This window comes from Macadamia integrifolia, chromosome 10 (genome assembly GCF_013358625.1).
Source record: "Macadamia integrifolia cultivar HAES 741 chromosome 10, SCU_Mint_v3, whole genome shotgun sequence".
Lineage (NCBI taxonomy): Eukaryota > Viridiplantae > Streptophyta > Magnoliopsida > Proteales > Proteaceae > Macadamia > Macadamia integrifolia.
This window is the reverse complement of record NC_056566.1, coordinates 3,305,203-3,317,525: the sequence shown is the minus strand read 5'-3', so window position 1 is coordinate 3,317,525 and position 12,323 is coordinate 3,305,203. Positions and strand designations below refer to the sequence as shown.

Genomic DNA, 12,323 nt, shown 5'->3' with positions numbered 1-12,323 from the left:
ATTGGTATCAACACACGTATCACCCCCTGAAGGTGGTATTGTACGGAATTGTACGAGATCGGAATTGCAGACGATTTCAACCTAAGATAACATTCTCTCTCCTTTTTTTTCTTTTTTTCTTTTTTTCTTTTCTACTTTTTTTTTTTTTTTTTTTTTTGATAAAGGTGCTTTATTAGCGATTAAAGATGCAACCAGTACAATTAGCAACCAAGAGAGAGTTGATAGAAGGGGGCAGGAAGGACAAAAGAGATGGGGGGGCTTTGGGATGAGGCAGCTTTAAAAGCCAGGGAATTAGCTGATGACAGTGATGTCCCTTGCAAGCTGGAGACAATCGGCAATGATGGTCTTGACGTGCCAAGGGCACGAGGCCAACAGAGCCTTTGAGGAGGGTAGTGATAAGGAGTTTGTCGCTCTCATTAATGATGGAAGAAGCATTGAAAGTGGAAGCGAAGACAAACGCTTGCCTGATTGCCAATGCCTCTGCCGAGATGGCGTGGTTGTGTCTGATAGCCCCAGAGAAATTATTATGGTCTCGACAAATGCCACCAATCCCAGCAGGCCCAGGTCACCTCTACTAGCGCTGTCGACGTTAAATTTCAAGAAGCCATACGGAGGTGGGGACCAGGTTACCATGATCAACGGTCTAGTGGGTTTGATCTGTGCCTGGTAACTTTGGTCCCTTGCTTCCCGGATAGCTTTGAGAACAATAAGGTTGGGTGCAAAGTTTGTTCTGCCAAAGATCCAATCCCAATATCCAAGCCAAATGTTACAAATTATAGTACAGAGGAAGGCGGTTCTGAGAAGGACCTCAATCGTAGAGAATTTTCTCTGAACCCAACTTGTGCCCTTTGTTCACACTATGCCCAAGAACCCAACCACATGTTCTTAACTTGCCCCATTACCCAACAAGTCTAGCAATTAGTGGTCCTTCAACCTTTCATTTTACCAACTCCATTTCCACCACCGTCTCCAACTTTACCCTTACCCACCGCCCATATAACAGGAAGGTGTTGGATCTTTAGAGGAGTTGGTAAATGCCAAATTTTTAGCCAATTGCTTAGAGGATTGGGAATGAACTATTGATTGCGACGCTATACACGGAAGGAACCGAGAACCATCCATTTGACGAAGCAGCCCACACAAATTTGTCAAGAATGGGGAAAGTGGGAATGGGAATTAAGAAGATGAGATATGCAACATCAGATGGCCACCATTTGAACACCATGTCTTTGCACCAGCTGCGATCGATAGGGTTGATAAACATTGAGTCAGGTGGGTGCGTTCTGAGGGAGTGGGTAAAGTGCCGTGAAGGGGTGCCAGTTGGTTATCCGAAAATCCGACCAGGGATTGATCGAGTTGTCGTTACCCAGTTGGATGACGAGGCCAGATTAGAAGAGATCTCTTGTGAAGCAGACCGATTTCTAGCCCAGGAAGCAGAAGAGGGACACTCGGGTTCAAGGAAGCTGGAATTAGGGAAATGTTTTTTCTTCATGAGGCCAGACCAAAGGGAAGAGGAATGGGTCAAAAGTTTCCATCCCTTTTTTGCCAAGAAAGCCTTGTTTACAGTCATTGAGCTTTTGATGTTAAGACCACCAAACTCCTTACTTTTGCAGATGGTGGACAAAGAGATGGTGGGTACAAAGGATTTGTTGCCGTTAGACCAATAAAAATCTCAACTAATAGAGTCGAGGGATTTGTAGATGGAAACGAGGAGAGAAAAGCAGGGCATTGCATACAGGGGCATAGCGGAAAGAGTGGATTGGATCAATACCAGTTTGCATGAAGGGCTAAGAAATGGATCAAAATCCTCTATTTTTCTCATCCATGTTTTTTCTTGTTTTGCTACCTGCAGAACGCGACACGTGGACAACAAGGAGACCAACGGTTAAGATTGGGTGAGAATTATTACATCCGGTGCGTTGATCTTAAAGTTGTCCATGTGTCGTGTTCTGCAGGTAGCAAAACAAGGAAAAACAGGGATGAGAAAAACAGAGGATTATTTTCCCTAAGAAATTGGGTTTTTCGGTGTTGAAGTTTGTTGGATACCCTTTGGACTAGGTTTACACAGTGATATCTTAAGAGCTTTTGCAATTATTCCATGCAATAGTATACCTGTGTTATATCATCTCATGCGATAAAGCTTTCATGTTGACGTAGGCTGTTAAAATTCTTGGGAGAATATTTGAAATCCAATTAACTGGTAGGAAGACCGGTTTACCAGGCGAGGTGGGTGCCTAACACCTTCACACTCTTATAACTTTACATGAACCTGTATCCTTGATAAGTAGACCATATGACGTCAAACTTGAGGGTTCAATCACTTATTTGGAATCCAACCCCCAATCTGAGCTGGATCCCCTAACCGGAATTGGGCTCCAAAACGGGGTACTAGGCCTTGAATCATAGATGTCGACTCCAAAAGTCATGCTTTCCCTATCCCCTACAGTTGTCGGACAGGTTTGGAGACATCAACCTGCTAGGAAAATAGGTGAGAGAAAATAAGCAGGAAAATGACAATATGAAACATTCCCAAGAACCCTAGAGAATGAAGAAGAAAAGGGTGTAGGGGTAATCTTTCTCTCTCTCTCCATCCAATCTCATTTGTCCCCCTTACAGCGTGGTTCCATCGTTTGAGTTCATTCCTACTATCTCAAGGATTTTCGTTTTCCAAAACCGATAGCTCCTTGTTCATCTACAGCCAACAAGGGATTGTTATTTATTTTCTGGTCTATGTCAATGATCTCATTATTACTGGCAACAATTATTCTTCTATTGCTGTCCCAGTTTGTGCTGTATCCACTACCTTTGCAACAAAGGACTTGGGACCTCTCCATTTCTTTCTTGAAATAGAAGTCTCTTGCACCTCTGATGGTTTATATCTTGGGCAACAAAAATATATTTTAGATCGTCTTTCTAGCACTAACATGTCAGGGGTAAAGCTGATCTCTACACTGATAGCTTCAACACCACCATTGACAACTTCATCGGGTACATCCCTCTCAGACGGAACAAAGTATCATCATTTAGTCAGTACGTTACAGTATCTCCAAATGACCTGACCTAATATTGGATTTGCCGTGAATCAGGTGGCATAATTCATGCACAACCCAACTGATTTACACTGGTCAGCAGTTAAACGTATCTTAAGATATGTTAATTTTACCTTTTCTGATAAGCTTTTGTTTCATAAACCAAAACACACCATGAGATCTTTAGTTGAGCTTCAAGCCTATTTGGACATTGATTGGCTCACATCTTATCTCATGGTGTTCTCGCAAGCAAAAAACTATCTCACGGTCCTCTACTGCGGCAGAATATAGAGATGCAGCAACATAGCCCCCCTCTTATTTGGTGTGACAACGTTAGGGCAATGTATCTTACGGCAAATCCAATTCTTTATTCACGGAACAAGCATATAGAAATCAATTTTCATTTCATCCGAGATATGGTTGCCAAAGGTCAATTTGTTGTTCGATATATCTCAACCACAGACCAAATTGTTGATGTGTTTACTAAAGGTCTCTCTTGGTCGCAAGTCAATACTCTTAAAGGCAAGCTCATTGTTGGTTCTCCCCGGCTGATCTTGAGGGAGCCTGATGAGACTCGTCAGGCCAAGGATCAAGTCTAACATAGAAAAGGTTTCTGAAGAATTTTTGAATTGGTTGGACTTGCAGAAATTAATCCACATAATCAAGTCAAAAGTACCAATTCTTCTAGTACAACTTTAAAGGGTGTAACTTTCGATTGGGGTGGAGTTACAGGAACTATAATACCTTTAAGAAATGGAAACATGTGCTCTATAGGTTGCCCAAATCAATAGGAATTCTTTGGACCATGAATTCAGGGTCAAATTCTCAATTTTAGAGTTGTACATGTTATCTAAAGTTTTGTCCATGATTTAGGGATCTTAATCTCCTTTTTTATTTTGCTATCTTATTTGGATTCCCTTCTTTTGTAATCCAACCTTCTTAAATAAAGGAAGTTTGTTTTGGACGATCATCTCAAGTTTATGAATCAAATCAGTGTTCCTTGCTCTTCTTCCCAATGGAATTAGAGTTCTATTACCTTACACAGATGATAGGACAGGGCAAAATATGTAATCTCGACATGATGCCAACCAAGAGTAAGCGGTAGGATAGATAGTAGCTAGCTCGGCTCGAAAGGGAACTGACTTTCTTCTAAACTTAGAAGATTCTTTTCCGAGTGAGATATGAGTTCGTTTGGCTCACATAGAATTTGCAATCTGATTCGAGGGGTACTAGTGCTTAGTCCTTACTGAATGAATGTGCTTTTGATCAGTGACCGTAGAAAAGTGAATGCTTTCTATGATATCCTCTTTCTGGCTACCAAACGTGCTAATTGGTCAAAAGAGCTTACTCAAACTCTTTGTCGCCGGTTTCAAGTAGACTAGCTACAAGCGAGTATAAGACGATCTGTGAGCAACATTCGACTTCATCTCTTCCTTTGGGTGATTCTCGCCTAGTTTTGTTGAAATCAAACTAGAGTTGGTAGGATATTGATAACTGACATGAGTAGGACCAAGGAGAATAGGTGAATTTCCCCAAGCCTTCTCTTCTTTAAAGCATGGATATCTCTTTCAACTAGCTCTATTGATGTATTTCATTCAATTACCCTGCGGATAATATTCGTTAGGTTCTGCTCTGGAAGCTGCTTGGTGGAATTCCACAGATTTATTAAGAGGATGGTCGAGGTTGAGCCGATCCACTAGGTAGTAGTAGAGGGGGGGTCCTAGTCCACTTGATCTATTAGCGGAACCATACCGATGGGGAGACCGATACGGCTGGGAGGATACGCATGCCTCCTTCGGCAACGATGTAAGAGCGAGGTTGCTGCTTGATTGAATTCGCTGCCACCAGCAAGCTCAATGCCTTCTCGAGGAGCGGGCTCTTTTAGTTCCCTCGAGTCATGATTTAAGCATCTTGGTGGTGAACGAGGTTTGCAAACTACATGTGTTAAGCATATGGTTAGTTCACCTCAATTCGTTGGGCTCTTCGGGTCCCCTTTAGTCGGCTTGCCAATCAACTAAACCGCTTTGGACAGTATTCGAAGAGAAGGATCCGAATCTCCCATTTTTCAAAGAATTTGGAGAGAAAACACGGAATATATCAATAGTATGAATAGACTACATGAGCTGGAGCGCCAGCGCAGCCCTTAAACCAACCAGGCTAGCGACTTTTTACTTCTTTCTTTCTATATTTATTTATTTTTTCTTTTTGTTCTGATCCCTTTTTTCGTTGGTGTTTTCTGAGTGTTATTGGTCGAATTCCCATAGCTGTGAGGCTTAACAAACAAAGAAAATGGTGGATATTTCTGCGTAGAAGGTGACGACCCTAATGAATCGACTATGAAGGTGGTTGTTAGCTACATCAGCGCTCAAATTCCTTCATCGTTATTGCCCTGGCTTCGATGATCAACCCCTGGCACATTTAGGTTTTGATCTTCTCCTTCGGACCCTCAGGACCCAATACAACTATGAATCCTTTAAAAGATGCAAAAGGTGTTGATACGTCCTATCCATAGAAAGCTTACCCTCTTCCATACCGGGTGTTTCCCCTTTAACAGGAAGCGAGAAAGCTTCAAAAGGCTAGTCCGAAAGAGCTAAGTAAGGCCATGTTAAGGTGGAGCCAGAATAGGTGGATTGGCCAGATAAGCTTTTATCTTCTCGAAGTTGAATCTACAGTCGGGCTACTACCAAGTGCGTATCGCGGAAGGAGACGAGCCAAAGACGACCTGTGTGACAAGCAAGCTATGCACCTTCTTGTACTTCCAGCCAAGTAAGGATTGGAACTGTTCAGCTAAAGCAAAGTAAGGTATTGTGGCTGTTGAGTTAGAGCTAGTAGCTAGGGAGCTAAAGCGAAACTGGAGCATCTGAGTAGGCAGCGAGCTTGACTAAAACAAACAGGTAACCCAGTGATCCAATCCTCTAAATTTGTACCCTTAGCTTCAAGCTTCTAACACCCATTAGAACTTACAGCTAAGTAAAGGAGTTGTAGCTTTGTTGCTCGCCACTCAAACGAATGGTTGCTGACTACTCCCTAAGAGAGAGAATCATAGAGGAAGAGAAACAACTAGCCAACCTAAGAGCCAAGGGGGGGAGATGGCCACCACTGATTGGCATCGATCAGAGCTACTATCATTGGCCACTAGAAAGAGATCAGTCATTGACCAATGATAGCTTATTCAAAGGGAAGAAGATGAGTAGTAATAGTTATAGCAAGATGGTTAGGGGGGTTTGCTGGTTAACGAATGAAAGATAGATATGGCGATATATACGATCCGGTGTGCCTATGCTTGTTCTTACTACTAGGTTCTGCGAGACCTTGTTTGATGCTCCCGCTCCAATTCAAATTCTTTCTATGTTGCTTCGGGCTTGCTTTGAACTTACAACATAGGGGGGATAGGTTAGGGTGGGCTTATGAATTGTGAAGAAGCCATTCCTTGTGATTGAGTGCGAAACCAATTCTTTTTCCCTGGATTCGCCAAAAATCGGAGACGGAAGGCAATGCTAAATTGTTCCAGTTGCAGTGGTCTTTTTCAATTCATTTTGTATTCTTCATACTTTTTCATCATTGCATTTATTCAGTACCTCAATCTCATTTGGTTTTGGAATTGGTTACCAACAGGGAATGTTCAATGTCCTGAGGCCACTGGCTCTATGACCGGGGTTCCTGAGTAGCAAGATGGCCAAGAAAAGGACCAGGGAGAATATAAACCTTCAAGCGAACAAAGAAGATGCCACTCAGTTGAAGTCTCTGCCAGTATCGACACCTCAGGCTCTGGGGAGTGAGAAGAAACAGCAGAATCAAGAAGAACAAGGGTGGTCGTAGATCAGCTCGACCATCGGGAGAGAGTGGTCGTAGAGCAGCTATCGAACAACTCTCATGAATATTTTACCTATGGCTATTCAAAACATTTTCTATTTCCGAATCCCAGTTCATCATATCAAATTATTGACTCTAGAGATATGGTAATATGGAGAAGATAAAACAAAATTGTTTGAAGCACCGACAGAACCGGAAGCGCCCCTTGTTTCAAAGAGAGGAGGATGGGTTATTCACATTTCATTTGATGGTCAGAGGCGAATTGAAAGCCAAGCAGTGGGGATGGTCTATAGGGAGGGCCCCAATTGGTAGAAAAAAACCCACAACCCCTTGGGGTTATCCTGCGCTTGGAAGAAGAAGTAGGAAAAGGAATAAATATAGTGATAGTTTGATTCTTCGTCGCCGTACTAAATAGGAGAGAAAATAGAATATCTTTCTTCGTCTTTACGAAAGAAAAAAAGAGAGCAATAGGAGAAGATGAGATGGGCGAACGACGGGAATTGAACCGGCGCATGGTGGTAGCTTGCTTCCACTGCCTTAATCCACTTGGCTACATCCGCCCCCTACTCTTTCTAAAAGATTCAATAGATTATATTTTTTGCATTCATGGTTAACACTAAAACGAGATCTAGCCCCTATATTTCCTATTGCATCAAAGCCTCTCCAGCAAAGCAACAAACTCCTAACGGAACATTAAGACCCAAGGCAGTTTCAGTAATAATACTCACAAGCAAAGTGTCAAAAATCAATTCGGGTCAGAGATTATGACTAATACCAAAACCAATCCACCAGTACAAATCTAAGGGTAGAAATATCTAAAAAAACAATTTTTTAAATAAACCAAAGGTAGATCCATCCAATCGTGAATAATCCGATACCCATCCGAATCAGCACCGATTGAGATCAATTCTAACTTTTGAAACTATGCTAAAAAAAGAAGTTGATAAGAGCAAAATTCTCAACTCACACAGTCTCAGGTCTCGGACACTTAGGGTATGTACTGTAACGATTCTATTTTTTAAACTTGATTCTGGGTCTGGCACACTTTTTTGCATATCTATTTTTTTGGAGTGATTCTGCGTCTTAAATGTTGTATGGTAACCCCAAAAATAAAATGTTTTTGCAACTTGGAAGAAATAGAAACCTGTATGATTCACACTTAACAGAATCAGTTCTTATTTCAAGTCATAATTTAGGATTGGACACCCCTGTTTTCAGATTTCTAGAGTTGAACTTCTAAGAAAGATCGTGGGAGAAGGGATAGGACTGATTTGGCTTAAACAAACAGAAGATAATAGGAAAAGAACAAGAATGAAATTGGCCAGGGCTGTGACCAGTACTAGTAAATAGTAGCTATAAAGAAATAACATATCACACTAGTCGTAGCATTTTGATTTAGTGACTTTATTTACAAATGGGCAAGGAAATGTAAACACCCACTTCATCAAAAGTAGTCAGTTAAAGCAGGGAACTTGTAATGATAATAACATTCATCAAATATGAAAATTTTCTGATTACATTTCAAAGGGCAAGAAGGAAGAAAATCCATCATAAAGTCCAAAGAAAGATGAATCAAAACAAATGTTTCTGAGAAACTCTTCTTTCTTGAAAGAGTTTTTGAGAAACTCCATGGTTGTCTGTCTCTACTCCAACTGAGAATCAAGTTCTACTTTCTTGAATAGCTTTTTGAGAATCTCTCTTCTTTCTATAAGCTTATCTGATTCTTCAGCATCTATCACCTTTGAAGCTTGTTCAGTAGTGGTTTGCATTTGTTCCAACTGAAAATCAACAACTTTTCTTTTCTTGAAGGGGTTGTTGTCTGGAAATTCTCTTTTTTCTTCAATGTCATCAACTTTCTGGTGGAATTCTGAAGGAGCTATTAGTTTTTCAAGGGCAGCAGCTTCCTTCAAATAGCTCCTCTTATCCAAAGTCACCTTCTGCTCTGTATCTGTTCATGACGGAAGGACTAAAACATTGTAAAAATAGAGCTGACCACAAAATATGCACAACATGCACACAGACAAGATAGAACAAGATTAGTGCATTTGGCATGCCAAGCAATCTTCACATAATTGAGGTCTCATTATGACTAATATATTACCAAATAAACAGGTAAGAAGTGGACAACTCACACAACACAGTGGAAAAGCTTCTCTATAAACTATGAAGTTGCATGATTAAAAGAAAGCTTGCATGTATTCCTTTTATCTGTTGTTTCACAAGAACAAAATATGGAAAAGCAGCTCTCTTGCGTAGACATCACCACCTGGGTCTCCGCTCTTAGCACTTGATCAGAAGCTAGAGTTACATTTGGGTCCAGACAACTTTTAGCTTTCTTTGAGTTACCAAAGGCTTCCATGGTAATTGGATCTAAGTGACCTTCAACCATGGCAGTTGCTACTGATGAAGGGATGTCTCTAAGTTCATTTATGATCAAGGAGAAGACATTTTAAACATATTGAGGATAAACAAAAGCATAATGAATCCAATGGCAGCATCGTAATCAAATATTTTAATGCATATACAATAAGGCATTAGAGTACCAATAAGAAGCGATATATTGAGCACAGTGCACAGATGAGAGAAATTTAACTTTTTTAAAAAATATACTAGATATATTTAGCCAAACCTCTTTTAGTCAGGATAAGGCTTAGTTGAGTTGATCTTTCAATACAGACTACTCTGGAAAGAATATCATCACGGTTCTTTGGATGTTAACAAAATGCCCTCAAGAATGTTCTTTGGTCTCTCATATAGTTCCTTTGGTGGAAGTTTCTGCTCTGCCACCAAAATATTGGAATCTGAGATTTGTGCACTTTACCAGATGAAAACTAACAAAGATGGTTCAACTGACCATCTATGAGGACCTCCTGAACTATGCATGTTGTATAGTGTACTTATTGATTGCAGCCCCATAAACAATTATAGCACTAGAATTTTCTAATAGAAGATGAAAAGGCAACTTTTTCCCAAGTGGAATAGGGTTGTTAGCCTGAACATGCCATGTGGAAAATCCATACTCTCATTTAAGCTACCACACATCCAATTCACAGAAAAACAGGACCCCAATCCTACTCTCTGTAAACAGATACCAGTCCCACACGATGAGATATAAAGTAATTTAGAAAGTTGAGCTTTCTTGGGATTAATTGAACTCTTAGACTGGTGATTTTAAAATGACTAAAAGAGGAAGGATACGGTCCCAGGAAATCCAGATTGCCATCTAGAGATTGCAAAATCTTTTCAAGTAGAAGTTTTATGTGTTTTATTGTCTTTGTGCCAACATCAAATCTACAAAGAAGAGAGAGGAAACAATCATTATAGGCAGAACAAGAGAGAATATGAAATTGAGTTTCAAAATAAACAACTTTAACATACATTCTGGCATGCTGAAATACAGCAACTGCTTCTCTAAAAGACTTTATGTAATCTTCAGGCACTTGATTGTGCTTAGTAAACTTCAACACAGACAAAACCTGTAAAAATATCATAGAATCCAGGCCCCAACAACGCCACAGTAAAATTTTATAAAAATAAGTATCAATCTGGAGTAGATTTCTAACCTTCAAATAAATCTATGGATCTAACCCCAACACTAGAATCTAGCAAGAATTGCAGTAACTCCACATGGAAAAGACGACCGGATTTAGAAAACCGCAGCGACTGAGACCAAACACAATGTGAAGAAATCACATTAGACGACGTTTGCAACTGATCAACGAACACTTCTCTACAAAATCCAACGAAATCAGCGACTCTCTCCATGAGGGGAAGGAACAAGAGAGAGAGAGAGAGAGAGAGAGAGAGAGAGAGAGAGAGATTCACATACCTTTCGTCGATCATCCTTCGCATTTGAGATCAAATCTCCTTCACCATATGCAGGTCGCAAGATCTTAGATTTCGGAGAAAAAGAAGGGATGTGCAATTGAAGCATTCATCGATTTAGGGTTGTGTTATGTTTGAAGTGGCAAATTTCCATTATGCCCCTCGTAAGTTAAACTCACCTTGTGTTTCTCCGCCTATTTCTCAGAATCGATTCTGAAGATGAAAAGCAACAATTTGTTGTGCCAAAAATAGGACTCAAAAGCTTGCCAAATGCCCAGTTCATTTAAAAACAAAAAACAAAAAAATGAACCGGACATACCATACAGTTTTCATCCTATTTCTATTCCAAAAAAATGAAAAAGCACCAGAATTCGTTTTTTAGAACGTTACAGTACAAACCCTTATAAGATCAGAAATGAAAAATAAGAGTGCACAAAAACAATTACTACGAAGCTCGCTAGAATCAATCGGTACCAAATTTGACAAGGAAAAACCCATCAAAATTAAGTGTACAATGTCACTTTTTCCAAAAAAAAAAATAAAATCCAAGGATGTTTTGAGGAGCACTTCTTTATATAAATAAAGTTGCGAGGAACACGTTCAGGTTATGGTCTTAAAATAAAAATAAGCCATTATTTTATACCTAAGGTTCAATACTAAAATCATTTGGATTTTTGTGACATGCAAAGGGAGAAATGGACAAAACCCTTACAGCGACCGGCACAGATCGTGGACAGCAAGAAGATGAAGAAAAAGAAGAAAACAACAATGAAGCAAGGGAGTACCTTGATTTGTACCTCCTCCCTAAAGGTTGTATTTCGAACATTCTATCCCTCACATCTCCTCCAGATGCGTGCAGATCGTCGGCTGTCTGGAAGGTGGCCAATTCTGACTCAGTATGGAAGAGATTCTTGCCCTCCGATATCCAGCAGATTCTTTCCTCATCGGTGTCTGCGTCTCTGTCGACTTTCTCATCTAAAAAGGAGCTCTTTCTTCATCTCTGCGATAATCCCCTTCTCATCGACAGAGGCACTAAGGTAAAATCAAGATCGAATCACCCTCCTTCAATGGATTGAATAGCCAATGCTTTGCCTTATTGCAGACCTTTGCAATGGAGAAACGCAGTGGGAAGAAGTGATATATGATTGGAGCAAGAGAGCTTTCTATTACTGAGGTTGATAACCCAATGTATTGGAACTGGCTTCCCCTCCCTGAATCCAGGTCTCTCTCTCTCTCTCTCTCTCTCTCTCTCTCTCACAATCAAAAGCCTCATGGCCTCCCTTATGATTCATCTTTGCATGTTACAGTTTTCAGAGGTGGCTGAGCTCTTGGATGTTTGTGGGCTTGAAATTCATGGAAAAAAAGAGGCACGAATGCTGTCTCCAAACACAAAGTACGGAGCTTACCTGGTGCTCAAGGTCACAGACATGGCCTACGGATTCAAGGAACTAGTAAAAGTCTCTGTCAAATGGGCTAGTGGTACTGGCCATGCTGAAGAGGGAGAAATGAAGTATGTCTCTTTGGATCCGGTGAACCCAGAGGAAGAATTGGAAGAATTGGATGAAATGGTGTATTCGGAGGAAGAAGAGGAAGAAGTGGCGGTTCCACAATCAGAGATACAATTGCCCAAGGAGAGAGGGGATGGGTGGATGTAGA

The 12,323-nt window shown here is 40.6% G+C and overlaps 1 protein-coding gene and 1 pseudogene across 1 annotated transcript; one reads left to right on the top strand and one right to left on the bottom strand.

Annotated features, from left to right (window-relative positions):
- Nucleotides 1-8,154: 8,154 nt before the first annotated feature.
- LOC122091088 lies at nucleotides 8,155-10,117 on the bottom strand. Its single transcript, XM_042660917.1, has 3 exons — nucleotides 10,041-10,117; nucleotides 9,038-9,259; nucleotides 8,155-8,792 (listed from the first exon to the last, which is right to left on the bottom strand). The coding sequence occupies exons 2-3, from the start codon at nucleotides 9,229-9,231 to the stop codon at nucleotides 8,486-8,488; spliced, it is 501 nt and encodes a 166-aa protein (XP_042516851.1). The 5' UTR covers nucleotides 9,232-9,259; nucleotides 10,041-10,117; the 3' UTR covers nucleotides 8,155-8,485.
- Nucleotides 10,118-11,362: 1,245 nt separating this feature from the next.
- On the top strand, nucleotides 11,363-12,322 carry LOC122091571 (annotated as a pseudogene).
- The last annotated feature ends 1 nt before the right edge of the window (nucleotide 12,323 follows it).